The sequence below is a fragment of the Cordyceps militaris genome (genome assembly GCF_000225605.1).
Source record: "Cordyceps militaris CM01 unplaced genomic scaffold CCM_S00004, whole genome shotgun sequence".
In the NCBI taxonomy this organism is placed as follows: domain Eukaryota; kingdom Fungi; phylum Ascomycota; class Sordariomycetes; order Hypocreales; family Cordycipitaceae; genus Cordyceps; species Cordyceps militaris.
The window spans coordinates 3,490,064-3,506,253 of record NW_006271972.1 but is presented as its reverse complement, the minus strand read 5'-3'; the positions used below and the strand labels follow the sequence as shown (position 1 = coordinate 3,506,253).

The 16,190-nt window shown below is 55.5% G+C and overlaps 8 protein-coding genes across 8 annotated transcripts; 5 read left to right on the top strand and 3 right to left on the bottom strand.

Annotated features, from left to right (window-relative positions):
- Positions 1-727: 727 nt before the first annotated feature.
- On the top strand, positions 728-2,241 carry CCM_06125 (PrpF protein; the record flags this gene model as incomplete). Its single annotated transcript, XM_006671266.1, has 3 exons — positions 728-761; positions 935-1,338; positions 1,387-2,241. 3 exons carry the CDS (start codon positions 728-730, stop codon positions 2,239-2,241), a joined length of 1,293 nt encoding a protein of 430 aa, XP_006671329.1.
- Positions 2,242-2,458: 217 nt separating this feature from the next.
- CCM_06124 (Pyridoxal phosphate-dependent decarboxylase) lies at positions 2,459-4,204 on the bottom strand (the record flags this gene model as incomplete). The annotated part of the gene is made up of 4 exons (XM_006671265.1): positions 2,459-3,592; positions 3,649-3,693; positions 3,756-4,031; positions 4,103-4,204. The coding sequence occupies 4 exons, from the start codon at positions 4,202-4,204 to the stop codon at positions 2,459-2,461; spliced, it is 1,557 nt and encodes a 518-aa protein (XP_006671328.1).
- A 1,253-nt stretch (positions 4,205-5,457) lies between these two features.
- On the top strand, positions 5,458-5,748 carry CCM_06123 (uncharacterized protein; the record flags this gene model as incomplete). The annotated part of the gene is made up of 1 exon (XM_006671264.1): positions 5,458-5,748. One exon carries the CDS (start codon positions 5,458-5,460, stop codon positions 5,746-5,748), a length of 291 nt encoding a protein of 96 aa, XP_006671327.1.
- Positions 5,749-6,248: 500 nt separating this feature from the next.
- Positions 6,249-7,124, bottom strand: CCM_06122 (RAS small monomeric GTPase, putative; the record flags this gene model as incomplete). Its single annotated transcript, XM_006671263.1, has 1 exon — positions 6,249-7,124. One exon carries the CDS (start codon positions 7,122-7,124, stop codon positions 6,249-6,251), a length of 876 nt encoding a protein of 291 aa, XP_006671326.1.
- A 1,586-nt stretch (positions 7,125-8,710) lies between these two features.
- On the top strand, positions 8,711-9,158 carry CCM_06121 (uncharacterized protein; the record flags this gene model as incomplete). Its single annotated transcript, XM_006671262.1, has 3 exons — positions 8,711-8,912; positions 9,004-9,023; positions 9,090-9,158. The coding sequence occupies 3 exons, from the start codon at positions 8,711-8,713 to the stop codon at positions 9,156-9,158; spliced, it is 291 nt and encodes a 96-aa protein (XP_006671325.1).
- A 107-nt stretch (positions 9,159-9,265) lies between these two features.
- CCM_06120 (ammecr1 family protein) lies at positions 9,266-10,039 on the bottom strand (the record flags this gene model as incomplete). The annotated part of the gene is made up of 1 exon (XM_006671261.1): positions 9,266-10,039. The coding sequence occupies one exon, from the start codon at positions 10,037-10,039 to the stop codon at positions 9,266-9,268; it is 774 nt and encodes a 257-aa protein (XP_006671324.1).
- A 1,519-nt stretch (positions 10,040-11,558) lies between these two features.
- CCM_06119 (uncharacterized protein) lies at positions 11,559-11,835 on the top strand (the record flags this gene model as incomplete). The annotated part of the gene is made up of 2 exons (XM_006671260.1): positions 11,559-11,619; positions 11,705-11,835. 2 exons carry the CDS (start codon positions 11,559-11,561, stop codon positions 11,833-11,835), a joined length of 192 nt encoding a protein of 63 aa, XP_006671323.1.
- A 1,897-nt stretch (positions 11,836-13,732) lies between these two features.
- Positions 13,733-14,897, top strand: CCM_06118 (uncharacterized protein; the record flags this gene model as incomplete). The annotated part of the gene is made up of 3 exons (XM_006671259.1): positions 13,733-13,926; positions 13,988-14,212; positions 14,276-14,897. 3 exons carry the CDS (start codon positions 13,733-13,735, stop codon positions 14,895-14,897), a joined length of 1,041 nt encoding a protein of 346 aa, XP_006671322.1.
- Positions 14,898-16,190: the final 1,293 nt, after the last annotated feature.

Sequence of the window (16,190 nt, the reverse complement as noted above, 5' to 3'; positions counted from 1 at the left end):
AAGCCAACGAGGAAGCCAACGAGGAAGCTAACGAGGAAGCTAGCCAGCCAGCCAGCCAGCCAGCCAGCCAGCCAGCCAGCCAGCCAGCCAGCCAGCTAGCCAGCCAGCAAGCAAGCAAGTAGTAAGCTAGCTAGCCAGCTAGCGAGGAAGCTAGCCAGTGAGGAAGCCAGCCAGCCAGCCAGCCAGTAAGGAAGTAAGTAAGCCAGCCAGCCAGCTAGCCAGCCAGCCAGCCAGCAAGGAAGCCAGCTAGCAAGTAAGCTAGCGAGGAAGTAGTAAGGCACTTATTATTAAAGAAGCTTACTAGCTACCTACCTACCTAGGTAGCTCTTGCTGGCTGGCTGGCTTCCTTGCTGGCTTCCTTGCTAGCTGGCTTCCTTGCTAGCTAGCTTCCTCGCTGGCTTGCTGGCTGGCTGGCTAGCTGCCTGGCTGGCTCTAAGCACTTAAACAGAAATATTAATATACTGAAAAAATTTATACACGCTCTCGGTGTATGCCTAGTGCGTAAACCCCGATACAACAATGCAAAATGGGTTTTGGCGACAACTCACCTATAGGCTGCCGTAGTGGGCGTTTATTAGATCCCGCGGGAACGCCTGGGCACAAGTGCAGCGGTGGTGGGTAGACCGCCGCGGGAACAACGACCAGAATTTGCATACACCGAACTTGAATTAGACAGTAAATACATGAAGCCGACAATAAGATGCGACTTTATTCCCGTCGGATAGCCATGGACGATGCTTGGTACAGCACCTCGCCGCCGGGTAGGATTTACTTGATGAATACAAGGCAGCCTGCTCCTTGTCGCAACTCGTCACTTTGCCCTGCCAATGACCAACAATGAATTGCTTTCGTTATTTTGCCTCCAAAACACATTTCGTTACGTATCCCCCAAAGTCAAATCCCAACCGGTTGGCAGAAAGCATCACACCTGCAGCCTTCGAGCATCTTCTCAGCATGGGCGCCACACCACGACCAAGCGTCCACACCCTCCCCTGCGTGCTCATGCGCGCCGGGACGTCCAAAGGCCTCTTCATCCACAAGAAGGACTTGCCCGTGCAGCAAAAGGATTGGGGCCCGCATCTCATCTCGGCACTGGGCTCGCGCGGATGCGACCCCCGCCAGATTGACGGCATCGGCGGCGGCACGTCCACCACATCCAAGGTCGCCGTCGTTTCGCCGTCCACACGCCCTGGCATCGACGTCGACTTTACCTTTGTCCAGGTGGCTATTGGGAAAGAGTCTGTTGATTTTAGCGGCAACTGTGGGAATATGGTGTCTGGGGTTGGGCCGTTTGCCGTGCAAGAAGGGCTGGTGAGACCGGCACACGGATCGTCTGTTGTAAGTGCATATGCACCTGAATGAAGCGCGAAGACTGATTGGATCTAGTGCAAAGTGAGGGTGTATAACACAAATACAAAAAGAGTCATTATTGAGACGGTCGAGATTGACCAGGATGGCCAGTTCAAGGAGGACGGCAAGTATAGCATCCCTGGCGTCAACATGAGCGGCAGTGAAGTCAAGGTCTCTTTCGTAGACCCGGCGGGCAGCATGACGGGCAAGCTATTCCCTACCGGCAACCGCCAAGAAGTTCTTGAAATCCACCCGCGAAAGCATCGCGGCGGCTTCCACGTCACCGTCACGCTCATCGACGCAGCCAATCCGTTCGTTCTAATTGACGCCACCTCCATCGCCTCGCTGCTGCAGACCTGCTCTCCCGACCGGCAGGACGACCTCGTAGAGTCGATCCGGGTCGCTGGCGCCGTGCAAATGGGCCTCGCAGCCGACACGCAGACGGCGTCCCGCACGCGCGGCACGCCCAAGGCGATCCTGCTGTACCCGCCCATCTTTCGCCACGAAGGCGCAGATATCCGCGCGCGAGCATACTCGATGGGCCGACCGCACCCTAGCCTGCAACTCACGGGCGCCGTGGGTATCGCGGCAGCACTGCGGTCGGCGGGGACGGTGGCGGAGCGGCTATCGCGGGCGCCGGTGCTGGTGGACGGCCTGCCGCTGCCGCTCACGCCGGAACGGACGCCGAGCCCAGTAGAGGGCAGTGACGAAGCTGCGGAACTAAGCAAAGGCAAAAATCGCAGCGAATTGCTGATTGAGCATGACAAGGGAGCGATTCGGGTGGAGACTGAAATGGAAAGGGACGAAAATGACCAAGAGCGTGTGAGGAGCTGTGCTGTCTCGAGGACTGCTAGGAGGCTGTTTGAGGGCAGAGTGCGGTACTATGTGTAGTATCGAGGTAGAATTGGATTAATCTAGATGACTTTAGTATTGGCTTTTCAGATGATGATGTTCAAACAGGGTGAAGTGAAGATGGTTACGTCTCACAGGCCAGCCAGCTCACTAAACGGCCAGGGCGCCAAAAAGAAGCAACACTTTCTCATTTTCCTAGACTCCAAGGCTGAAAAATTTGTTGTATTGAATCTATATCTATCTCAATATATATATATCATTGGCCCTCTGCGCCTACTTCGTTGAGCGCCTTGGCCAGGCCGTCGACAGTGCCGGGCAGCGTCTGCACATTGACGACGACGCGCAGAAAACTGCCGCTGTCGCCGGGCGCATAATCCACCATGAAGCCGCGCTCAATCAGCGCGTGCACGATGCGCTGCGTATGCGCCGTATTGGCCTGCTTGTCCGCAGACAGCACGCCAGCCGGGGCGTAGTAGAAGCAGACCTGCAGGCACGGGGTCGGGTTCTCAGACAGCAGGGCAAAGTTACCCGTCCTCTCCAGGCGCGTGTGCAGCAGCGCGGCCATGGCAAAGGCGTGGTCAATCTGGCGCTCGAAGCCGTCGGCGCCGTAGTAGAGCCATGCGAGGGCGAGCTTGAGGCTGTCGCCGCGGCGGCCGCACTGCAGGGTGAGGTCGGCCAGGTCCCACGTCTCGGCGTCGCCACCGGCGCCGTCGTGGAACAGGTAGCCGGCCTTGGTGCTGTTGGCGACCTTGAAGGTGCGCGTGTCCGGGATGAGCAGGTACGAGCACGTCGTCGGCACGTTCATCATCTTGTGCGGGTTGATGGTGATGGAGTCGGCGAGGTGCGACCCGGCGACCTTGTGGCGGTGGGCGCGCGAGAAGACGACGGGCCCGCCCCAGCTGGCGTCAATGTGCATCCAGAGGCCGAATTCCTTGCAGATGGCGGCGATCTCGGCAAAGGGCTCGTACGAGCCGCGCACCGTGGTGCCCGCCGTGGCGTTGACGTAGAGCGGCGTCTTGCCCTGGGCCTGGGCGTGCACGACGAGCTCGCGCAGGGCGTCGGCGCGCATGCAGCCGGCGTCGTCAATGGGCACGGCCCACACGCTGTCGCCGCCGAGCCCGCAGATCATGGCGCTCTTCTCGACCGAGTAGTGCCCGTGCGCGCTGGTGAAGACGACAAAGTCGTGGCCCGCGCCCGCCACGCCCTTGGACTTGGACTCGGGGTACAGCGTGTTGCGCGCCACCACGAGCGAGGTCAGGTTGCTCGAGCTGCCGCCCTGGCACGTGATGCCGCCGGCAAAGTCGCCGGTGAAGCCAAACAGCCCGGCGAGGGCGCGGCCGGTGGCCTTTTCAATGACGGAGAGCGCGGGCGAGACTTGATAGACGTGGAGCTTGGGTAGGTTAGCGCGGGAGAGGTGTTGCGGCGAGGAATAAGGGAGACGGTTACATTTGTGTTGAGGATGGAGAGAATTATGTCGGAAATGACGCCAACCTGGAGACGACGAGATTAGCAAGTTGTTGACGTGGGATATAGGCTCGAGGGGCGGCATGTACCGGCGTGTTGCTGGCGTAGAGCTTGTCGAGGAAGCCCTGGTCCCAGGTGTTGACGCTGTAGTCGAGGATGCGCTGGATCATGACGAGCAGGCCGTCGGTGCCCTGGCCCTCTGCGGGCAGGACGAGGTCGAGCTTGGCGGCGAGCTCGGCAGGCGCGGTCGTCTGGACGAGGACGTTGGGCCGGCCCTTGGGTATAGCGCCGGTGGGCTTTTCGGCGGCGGCGTCGTCGGCGGCCTTGACAAAGGGAATGATGAGGTCCTGGACAGCTTGGAGGAGCTTGGATGGGACGCCGTGTTAGCGCAAAGGGGCACGGATTGTTGCGACTGTCGGGACCGTTGGCGACTCACATGCTCCAGCTCACCGGCCCGGTTCAGCAACGGGCCGGGGACGGTCGCCGGCGCGGCATTGCCATTTTGGGCGGCGGCGGCGGTCGCTGCGGGTGGTGTCATGCCTTGTCGGACAGGGGGGGGGCGGTGCGGACGGGCGGCGGTCGGGTGACTTTGGCTAGCACAACAAGCGATTTATTCTTTGTTTGAACTAGTTACTGCGTGAATCGAGGGGGGAGGATCGACAAAGCCGGGGAATCGCAGTCGTCTTCTTTGTTTTTGGGGCGGGCGGTATGGGGAGAAAAAGGAACATGCAGAGAGGAAAAAAAAGAGAAAGAAAAAAAAAAGAGGATGTAAAATGCCGCGGCAGGGGAAAAAAAGAGCAAGAGATGTTCTCCGAGGCAGAAAATAACGGCCCGTCATTGAGCGAGGTCCCGCTGCGCATTGGCTGCGGACGGCAGCCGGACTGTCGGGCCACGGCCTGGGTTGAAGAGAACTACGCCATGCGGCTAGCCTTGTGTGTGCCATTTTACGGTTTTATTCGGAATCACGGTAGCATGCAGGCATCCGACAAATCATTCTCTCTCGCCCTTGTTCACCAAACGAGAACGTGGTTGTCTCGGCGTAACCAGAAGGCCAGCCGCAAAATCACGTCACCGTGGGGGCTATAACTAGAACGTTGGGCGGACAAGACGGCGGCGGCCTGCAAACATGCCATGTGACCCCTGCAAATGGGAATGGATTATTCCTCCAAACAGCTCATTCGTGTAACCAAGCGAGCTGGATGATTATATTACATTCTGAGGAGACGTTGATGGCAATCCATCTGTGCCAAGTCCGAATTTAAATCCTTTACGACGTGCTATGCCTATTTAAGGAATGGGGACAAGCGTCATGGTCTCGTGTCGTGTAGTTATAAAATGCACAAATTTCTAGGAAACGAAAAGGGAAAGAAAAGAATCAACGTAGAAGAAAGGACCTGGTAGGAAAGGGACAGGAGGCGCAAGTACCGCCGTGAGCCGGGGCAAACAACCGCCAGCGCAGTTACTCCGTCGTCGACAAACCTGCCATATGCCTCAACCCGGATGATGGCCTCTCTGTCGCAGTCCCCTCGTCCATGTCCAACAGTAATTGCTGTATACCGGAGAAAAGAAGAAATCCCCCATATCTCTTTGACCGCGACAACGGCCGTCTCCTCGCGCCAACTCCCGTCCGCCTTGGTTACTCCTCCAGTCCATACCTCGCAGTAACTGTTTCCTCCCCCTCCCAAACAAACCTTTATATCACTAAACATTCCCAAACACGAAAACCCCGTAGTCACAGCTCCTCTACTTGTCCAACACCAGCACACACAAACACAAAAAACCACAAAAACCATGTGCCACCTTCACTTTGGCACGCACCCCTGCGGCTGCCGCGACGAGAGCCGCATCGTCGTGTGCGACCGCGTCGTGCACCACGTCGCCGACGCTCGGTGCTTCGAGACGCTGAGCTGCCGCCGGCGCCGCCGCCGGTGGTGCGCCCGCCACCAGCCCGCCACCACCTACACCACCTCCTCGAGGTCGCCGACGCCGCACCCGCGCCCCGGCCCGGCCGCGTGGGAGTACGAGCGGCCCGAGTACGACATCTACGGCCGGTACCACCACTCGTCCTATTTCAGCTCCTAATAATGGAAATTGCGTGTGTTGGCCATCGACAAAGATGCACACGTCATGTTTGAGTCGGAGATCAATTCAGTCTCTTTCCATTTACAACCTCAAAAATAAACCAAAAAAATACAACCTTCGTTTCTCCATCATCATTACTGTTTGCGTCTCATGTCCAAAAAAAAAATATGCGTGTCCAATAAATTCCAAGAAAACCTCCCTCCAGTCCTCCGCGATGCTTTTGTTCCCCCGTGGCGCCATACGATCGTAGCCTTGGTATCTCTGCAAGCAAGCAAACCCAACCCAAATGTCCCAAGACCCAAGTGCAAGATGAAACAAGTACAACGAAACGGAAAAAAAAAAAAAAAAAAAAAAAAAAAAAAAGGACAGACGTGTTTCCAAAGCTGTTCCGTACAGCGTCGACAAAAAAACGCCATCACGTTTGGACGTGATTAAACCAAAACCCAACCCATCACCTTGGATAATTGTAAAATGCAACCGAGTACACCATCAACCACTCGCTACCAGCAGCGCAGCCTCTTCCAGAACCCGCCCTTGCCGCGTCCAAACCGCTCGCCCGTGATGCGCGGCCCTCCCATCCCACGCTTCTCCGCGCCCGTCGCTGCACCACCACCGCCGCCACTGCCGTCTTCCCGCGGCAGCGGTGTCAGGGGCTTCGTCATGCCGCGCGCATTCAACTCTGTATTGTCCATGATGCCCATCTGCGCGAGCCTCCTGCGCTCCATGACGCGGCGGACCAGCAGCGCAAACGTCTCCTCGATATTGACCTCGAGGCGGGCGCTCGTCTCCATGAAGCCGCACCCGCGGCGGCGCGCCCAGTCGAGCCCGACCGCGGCCGGCACCTGGCGGCTCTCCTGCAAATCGCACTTGTTGCCGGCGACAATCTTGACGGGCGGCACCATGCGCACGGCGCCGGGCCGCGCATCCGCCCCCGTGCCCAGGCCCGCGCGCCGCGCCCGCTCCGCATTGTCCAGCCGCGTCTCCGCCTCCATGTCGATGAGGTCGTTAAAGTACGTCAGCGCGTCGAGCGAGTCGCGCCCGGTGATGTCGTACACGAGCAGGAACGCGTCGGCGCCCAGGTTCGAGCTCGCCCACATGCCGCGGTACTCCTCCTGCCCGGCCGTGTCCGTCAGCGAGAGCGTGTAGGTGCTGCCGTCGATGCGCCGCGTCACCGAGTAGCTGTCCTCAATGGTCGGGTCGTACTCGGACGTCCACTGCGAGCGCACGAGACGGAGCGTGATGGACGACTTGCCGCACCCGCCGTCGCCGCAGATGGTGATGGAGATGGGCGTCGAGGGCGTCACCGTGGGGATGGTCTGCTGCTGCTGCTGGGGCGGCGCCGGCGCCGGTGGTCCCGTCTGGTAGTAGGAAGCCATGCTTTGAGTGGGCGGATGGTTGGTGTTGGTTCTTGTCCAGGTGGTTTTCTTTGGTGTTGCTTTCTTTTAGTCTGGTAAAAGGGCCCAGCGTGTGGTGCTGGTGGTGCGACAAACGAAGGTGGGAAAGTGAACTGCCGTGTTTTAATTAGTTCTCCGTGCGCGCGCGCAGACTGCAGGCGCAAGCGAGATGAAGACCACGAGGCGACAACCACAGTGATGGTTCGACGGCGAGAAGAAAAGTGCTTGAGCGCCAAGACAGACTGGCGATCCGACAAAACGTTCATAAACCAAGCAAAAAATAAAAGCAGTGTTAGTTTCGTCGTCCTCGGCCGTTTGGGTTCGAGAAAAGGGCCCTGGCGTCAGTATCGCGCGTCCAGGGGGTGGTGGGGGGCGGGATTCTGCTCGACAGCGTGGCTATCCCAGCAACGTTTCTTATCCGATAGAGAGATTACGCAAAAAGCCAAGGGTCTTTCATGCGGTTAGTTTATGCGGGATCAACGTTGATGTTGTCCTTTTCCCTGACGATAAGCAGAGAGATGATGAATGAACAAAGGGAAAATGTGCAAACCTCCAGCAGGGCGGGGGGGGGAACTTGCCTGTCCCCCTTTTACCAAAGCGAGCCGTCGCGTCGCGGGGGGTCTGCGCCACGGAGACGATGACTAGAACTTTTCTTTTCTTGATAAAAACATATAGAAATTAATTAAAAAAAAAACATCAATAGTCATATAAGCCATGTGCCACAATGCGACAGAATGGGCCGCAGCTGAGAAATCCCGGGAAACACATGCCGATGAGGGGGAGCAATGAGACACTGGGGGACCGCCACCATGGTTCAAAAGTGGCCCTATTACGGGCGGTTCGCAGCAAATCTGCAACCTCGCTACGGAGTAGTTGGTCGAGCGTACATATCAATATCACCCAACACCGTTGTGAACCGGGCTTGTTCTTCCGCTGCGTTGTGACTGTGACACGTCAGGATATCCCGATATTGCCGTTTCTCAAGATGCTGCCCAACACGACTTTGTCAATGCCCGACGACTACTCTGTACTATCCGTGCTGTTTGACGAGAAACGAAAGAAAAAAAGAGATCCATGGCTGGCCGAGACCCCACGCGCCTCGTCTCATCATGTCCAGGCTCAGACTGTAGCGGGAGCCCGTGCTCTGCATTTTTTGCAGACGTTCATGCCCCCCCCCCCCCCCGATTGCTGTCGCTATTTCCGCAGCAGCGTGATTCGTCTTCTCGTCACCATGGTCTGATAGGCTGCCTACGGTGGCTGCGGGTTTGGGAAAAGAAAATTCGGGAGACACACCTGAAAAATAGGGTCGCCCCTCTGTGGCTATAATAAACAGTAAACAGCCGACTTACAAGCACACTGCATTTGCTTTTTGTTATACCTTTGTTTCGTCTTTTGCCATGAACTGTGTTATCCCACGGGTTTTCTTGTTCCCTCGGAAACTGGTTTCGTTTGATTCTTTTATTGTCCCGCCACTACTGTTGTCACTTCTTACAAATTACACATCAGTAAACATGACGCCTCTTCGTTGCGACCAAGACCAACAGTAGGACAGTACACCCCAAACGTCCATGATTTCCACTTGGCCTTTGCAATCCTGGCCGCGCGCACAAGTTGTCGGCTCACAACTCGGCCGAATTGAACCATTCAAATTGAACAACAGCTCCTCCAACCCACCAGTTCCCCGCTGTGCCGTCGCCCGATCCCTGTTCCAGACATCCTTCACCATGCACGACAGCAGCGACTATAACTACGCCACACCTATATCAGGCTGTTTATATCGGAAGATTTCCTGTATTGGCTCTATACACAATGGGTATTAGATGCTCTAATTGATTCAACCCCACGGCACCTGTCGGCCTAGCTCAAAGGGGCATGTCCCCCGTGTGTCACACATGCAGTATTAGTCTTGTTGCCACTGACAGGTCCAGCAAAAAGCAATAAAAAAAGCTCGCGATGAGCTTTGCCAACTCCAAAAACGCCCTTCAAGTGACAGGTCAAAAACGCGTCGAAATGTAGCAGATAAATGAAACAAACCCGCGACTCTATCCTCTAGACCTCTAGAGAGAGCGAGCACCAAAAAAAAAAAAAAAGAAGGAGAAGCCCCGCCTCGGGAAGAAATCCGTCTATGCCTGCTTGGCCACCCAATCCTTCCACTTCTTGTACTCGCCATAGTTGAGCGACCGCTTCTTGCCCTGGTACCGGGTCACCGACAGCTCCAGCTCCGGCCAGCGCGCGCGGCTGCCCGTCCAGCCGGCCTTGCGCACGAGGCTCAGCAGCGTCTCGTCCTTTGTCCAGCCCTGCTCGGCGGCAATGTCGGGGAGGTAGGTGGCGCCGTAGCGGCGGCCCTTGTCGCGGAAGGACAGGCGGAGGCCGTGGGTGCCGACGTCCCAGTCGCGCGCGTCGGCGGCCTCCTCAAAGTCGGTCAGCAGCGTGACGGCGACCTGCAGCGCGGGGAGCTCGCGCGCTGTGACGGGCGAGAAGCGCGAGTCCTGCAGCGCCGAGATGAGCGCGTACTCGGGCAGGCCCTCGGCGAGCGGCTGGCTCTCAAACGTGCCGATGCAGCCGCGCAGCGCCACCTCGTCGGCGTCGAGCACCGTGTTCCACGTCACAAACAGGGGCGCCGCGTGCACCGTCGCCGGCGAGGCCGACGTGGCCGGCGTCGAGGCATCCAGGGACAGGCTCGACGACGACGACGCAGACGCCGAGTCACTGTCGGCGGCGCCGGCTACCAGCCGCTGCAGCGCAGGCACCTTGGGTGAGAAGGCCGCCGGCGACGCGGTCGAGCTCTTGTAGACGGCCCACGACGCGCGCACCTCGTCCAGCGACATGGCCTTGGTCTTGCTGAGCGCGGCGTCGAGCGCCTCGAAGCAGATGAGGCAGTGCTCGATTGTGGCCATGGCGTTTGGCACGGAGATGACGACGGCGGCGCGAGGTTTTAGTTCTTTTAGGTTACTAGGGATATCGACGGATGGGAAAAGAAGCCCTGAACCGCCTGTCGTGTCAACGTCGATATATGTAGGTTCCTTTTTCCCAGATTTTGTACCAAGCAAAAGTTCAAGACAAACAAATCGTTGGCATGCGGGGAGAAAGAGGGGAAGTCAAGGGCAGCACGAGATGTCACTAGGCTCCACCTCAATGAACCCCCCGCGATGCGATGCCACGCAACTCATAATTGAATGAGCTATAAAATAGCACTTGAAAAGTGGAAGTCGCGGGCGCTTCGGCAGCTTTTTGAATCTTGGCTACCATTGTCTACATACGCTTTGCCTTGTTGTAGGGCCTGTGAGCTGTAAGCCTGTTTTGGTCGTTGATGTACCTATGTAACTTTTCCGCACTGTGCTAGCATAAAATCGCCATGTTTCTTCCGATAAATGTTGGGTGACTGCCGATAAAAATTGATAAAAATAAACCGACTTGCTTCGAATCGATTATTAGTCACTCCCACCTCGCGCAGAAACGCCAGACGCTCTGCGACTGCGCCCACTCCCACCAATCCGGTCCCAAAGTCGCCGATCAAGATGTCGATGATACCCAGCACAAAACCCGGCACCAGCAGCGGCCCGAGGGGTGCCATATATACACGTTCCTCACTTCGAAACAATGGTTCGGGGCAAGAAATCATTTGAAATTCTCTCCATCTTGCCCTTCGTCTGTATTTACGTCTGCGCACCCCCCGGCCGTCTCAGCCTAGGCCATCATCAGCTTGAAGCACGCCTGCGTTTCATGCCAGACTGGGGGCTCTGATTCATGTCCCACGCAGTGAACCGCAAGAAGGGCCTCGAACGCCCTGCGTCTCCATCATCCCACCAGCATGCAATCTCATCTATCAGACCATTGGGCCTTGTACACAAATCATAGTGCCGAACAAGCAGGGGGGGGGAGGCCTAGCGAGATGCCAAGTCCCATCTCTATCTGGCTTTGGGAAGCTTGTCCCTCTCCCCCAATGTTCAGCATGATACTCGGTGGCGGAGGTGAAACTTGACGGGCATACAACGACCGGTTTGAGATTTCAAGGTGCGTTCTTTGGTTTGGCCCGAACTCTGCCCTGTGCCTTGTTCTTTTGTCATCTCGAGTGCGGACGCGGTCCGGTCTCGACACCGGCTCGTTTTGGGCTGGTCTTTATTTCACCACCATCAGCCAAACCTTGGCACATGGCGACGACGGGTCGTTGAACTTCCGAGCCGCAGATCTCGCCCATGAAGCCATTCAACGTGGTGAAGTCTGCCCTCCTGCATTGGTGGCGTTGGCGTGCACAGGCGTAGAATATAATAAGTCAATGTCCAGTAAACCACAGACTCTTTTTTTCCCGGCCCTCTCTTCTTTAATACCAAGTCGTCTTTCATTTGTTCTTCTATTCTTTTTCAATCTTTTTTTTTAACTTTCAAACTCCCATTTATTCTATTCAACTTCGTCGAAATGCAGTTCACTCTCATTACACTCTTTGCTCTGGTCGCCGCCGTCGTGGCCAACCCCCTTGGTAAGGCACTCCAAACACGTGGGAGCCTATGAACCTAGGGTGTGCCCATTCGCCAAGAACATGACTAACTTCCTTTCTGCTATAGTTCCCCGTCAGAAGGCGTCGGAGGCCAACGAAGTCACCGTCGAGAGCCCTTCCATGACCGACGCCAACGGCAACATCATTCCTTTCGACGCCGACACCGTCTCCCAGCCCAACCTCGCTGCCGGTCTGTAAGCGATCAATAGCCAGAACAAATGGAAGGGGATGCTATGGCAGAAAGTCTCGCGTTGTTGAGCAACAGAGGCGCGAATACACTTGGACAGAAATGAGCTGGCAGACGGGACTCTTTTGCAATCTCATAGGATAATACACTCTGCTATATGTTGTCTTCCTACAGTAAATGCCTCATCTTGCACCCTAAGGTTCGAACGAATCGAGCGAAAAGGTTCGTTGAAGTGATGCATAGCCCATGTAGTGCTGGTCATGGTAGAGTCAGTGTATGAAGATGCAGATGGAACTACACGGGGAAGGACGGATGAGGCAAATATTCCCAACAGAATGGGAGTCTACCAGCTGCTTTTTTTTTACAAAATCTCTCAATAATATTTACTCACAAGAAAAATTCAAGTAATCGTTATGACTTTGGTTATCTCGCTGTGACTGGCTTTAGTCACCACTTTGCTACATACCTCGGAACACCAGATCTTGTTCCGTACCCTGCACCCAGTAAAGACCACTTACAGCCACGCAACGGCTGCGCAAGCATCAGTCCCGTTGTCTGTTCAAATGTTAATCTCAAGTGGCGACGAATTGCTAATATTTTTACTCTTTCTCAACGACCATTCGTTAAGCGGAAAAATATTGACATGGCCGGCGATAAAACACGGTGCAAATCCTAGGTTGGAAATTCGGAATCATGCAAGGTATGTCCGTGTCGCGGTTGCATTAACTATTGTATTGCAGCCCTTTTCGCTATAAATACCACTTGCAATACCTCTACATGTAAATAGAAACCAGCGTTGCAGTCGTTATATTGATAGAAATGGCCTCACATGTATAATTGTGGCTGCGCACGCTTGCCAAGGGCTGCCAGCACACACAGAACTCCCGATCCGGCTGTCCGACTTGGCCAATAGTGGCACATTCCATCATTCCGCCTCTCAAAATAGCATACAAATTACTTGTGCATGCAAGGCAGGTGGGCAAACTTACTACACGTGTTGATCGATGCCCCATTGATGCATTCAACCCGCGCACCAGTTGACCTGCAGGGCTGTCCCAGCACCCCCCCAGCCTCCCACGTTTCATGACCGAGGGGTCGACAGGATGCTAATTAGGGGATAGTTGAATAAAAAAGCTGAGGCGAGCCTTACATAAAAAACCCCGGTCGCGTAGAAATCAGCGGTCACAGCTTTTGGGGCGGGCACTTATGTATGGCCAGACCGAGCCTGGTACCCAGCCAGTCAGCCTCGGCGGGTCGCTGAAAATGGCAACAATGAAGTCGCTCATCCAAGCCTTGAAAGTTGAAATAGATGGGAGAGTCCTTGCTGCCGAGCTGGCTTCTTTATCTGGTCTTTTGGCAGTAGAAGAGCTGCGCAGAAAAATGCCCAAGCATGTGTGTAAAGCAAAGACTCAACGCCATTCCGCCCAATATAAACGCCAGATGAATGCAACCACATCGTGAATTCCAGCACTCCTCTAGTATTACTAGTAGCCCGGCACTCGTCGACACAAATCTGCCATGGCGTCACGTTAGCGTGCGCCGGCCGCCTCGGCATCCTCAGCCGCTCAGCCCTTGCTGTCCGACGCGTTCCGCTATAAGGCTGCCTTCGTGGTGGCTCAGCAGCAAATGCATTTCGATTATTGGTTTTTTTTTTCGAGGGGCTTTGTTTCCCTGCTTTGTATGGCCTGTTGCAAAAGAGGGGGGAGGTTGACCCTGACAGCAGCCCGATTTGTGATAAAAAGGCCTCGGGCTGCCCAGAGTTATGTGCCTGCTTCGCTGCGGCGAGCCTATTGTCGTTGCTTCCATCCGTATATTTTGCAAAAAAGAAATCCAAGACATTTCCGCATGGTGCCCGTTCTTGGCAGGTAACACTGAGATAGGAATCGACTCTGGGACGCGCCAGACGACATGGGTCTTCTTCACAAATCACAGGCGCAGTTTGCGCGAGCCCAATGGCGCATCAGGCTGCTGGCACCGATATGGGCTTCGCAGCTCCTGCTGACCATGACCATGATGGGCCTTTTTGCCTGGCGGTTCGGAGACACGATGCGGCATCACGGCGACAAGGTCGAGGCGGGCAAGACACCCATGATTGAATATGCGTACGTTGCCCAACGACAAAGTCTGCACGCCGCACCAAGACTGCTAACGCGGGTGATGTAGCTGGGAGGTGACAAACATTGTCATGTCGCTCGTCGCCTCGCTGTGTACATTTGTCGACGTTTTCCGCTACTACACCGAGTCGCTGACGCCGTGGACGATGCTGTTCACGCACGTCATCAAGGCGACGTGCGCCTTTGCCATTCTCGCGCTCGACGTTGCCGTGTACATTGTGCTGAGCGAAGAAAAGTACTCGCTGATTGGCATCGCCCTGGACAGTCTCCTCATGTACGTTGCGATCCGATCCGAGCTCCGATGCCCGTACCGTGCTAACAAACCGCCTTGACGCAGTCTCTTGACCGGTGCCATGGCCATGTACGCCTTCCTCGCCTACCGCCGGCTCTCCGCGTACGACGACTACGCGCACCCGGCCAACGTCAAGGGCTACGGCTTCAACGACAGCGTCAGCAACGCGTCCTACCTGCCCGCCAGCAAGCGGCGCGTCAGCAGCTCCGCCGCCGCCGTCGACATGGACGTGCTGGACGGCGGCAGCAGCACCACACCGTACGACCACCAGCGCGACACCCAATTCGACGACTACATGGCCAAGCGCAACTCGTTCAACGGGCACCCCCGTCGCGAGAACAGCACCAGCTCCGGCGCGAGGTCGCCCCCGGAGGGCCCCCTTCTCCTCCTCTCGCCGCCGCAGAGCCTCTCGCCCAGCCCGCCCCTGGCCGCCGCGGGCCACGTCGTCAAGTCGCTCAAGCGCGCGCCGTCGGCGCCGCGCGCCATCAGCTGGGCAAGCGACCACGTCCTGGTCGCGGTCCCGGAGGAGGAGGATGATGAGCTCGCGGCCGGGAATACGAATACGGATGAGGTCTCGCTGCTCAGCCCGGACAGCAGCGAGGTGGCTGGCTGTGACGGCCCGCGCGTGGCCCAGGAAACGGATATACCCGAGCCCAAGTGGAAATGAGGGCTTTCTCTCTCTTGTCTCTGTTTTTTCTATTATTTTTAACTAGGGTTCTGCCGAGAGCGACGAGGGAGGAAGCATCGGCGTTTGGAGAGGGTATGGCTTTGTAGACTGCATAGAGAGCTCCGTGGTGAAATGGCGATGTTTCGCACTGTTTCAGATGACTGACATTGAATATAATCTTTCATATATTTGTAATAGATGCGCAATGAATCAGCGTTATTGTAATGTCTTTACTCGTCCGGATTCATGAGCTACAAAGACGCTTTAATCGGACGCGGTGCTTCTGTTAAAGAGTGGTGGAGTCAAAGATGCAGAGAGTCGAGTATATATATTTTATTATACTGTATTACATTATCATATTCTTATATAAGCTATTCTCAGTTGAATTCTAGTTTTATCCCTAACTATACCTGTTCTTATCTACTGTGTTTTAAGCTGAACCATGACCAGTCCTGCGTAGACACGTGCGATCGTGGAGGCGTCAAGAGTGAGCGTGTTGTGCAATTGTGCCAATAAGACCTCTCTCGAGCCCGCACAACCTCCACAGTACATCATCATCATCCTCCCATTCAGCATAAATGCATGACAATTGGTAGAAACTCCATACTGTGGTGCAATTGTGCCAGAAGATGATGATGTATTGTGGAGGCTGCGTGGGCTTGAGAGAGGTCTCATGTACCCTACAGAGCGTGGTCAGGTTTCCCTGATAACGTACTGCACTGAACCCTCCTTCAGATCAAGCTGGCCACCGCTGGTTCCTTATTGCTAAATTGTGCAGTTGAAAGTCGCTTTGTAAGATTTTCTAGGCTGTTGAAGCCTTGAAACTGCGCACCGTAGCCCTAGACGTTCAGAAGAGGCTACTGAGACCATCCCGTCCTTTCAGAAGCCAGCGGCCCAGTATGGCGGCGCATCTGATAAACTGGCCTTTATTATTGCAGGTATTTTGGCCTTATTTCCCACTGGAACCGCTCAAAACGCCACCAGAAAAAATGCCCGAGTTTCGTCGATTCTTCTGTGGCACCGAGTCGGCCTGCCTAGTCCGTCTGGCTGCCCTACGTGATATTTCCTCTTCGGCATCTTGCAAGATGCTGTGTCTTTGAGAGGTGCATGACACATGACCAATGTACCAACTCTCCCTGGTCACCCCTGTCCACAATACTCTGCATTTACAGCAGCCTATAGGTGAGTTATCGCTAAATCCTAATTCACACCTAGTATACAGTTAGATATAAAATAATATATATATAAGTAGGCTATTATATTTTTTAGATATATATTATCCTTATAATAAAT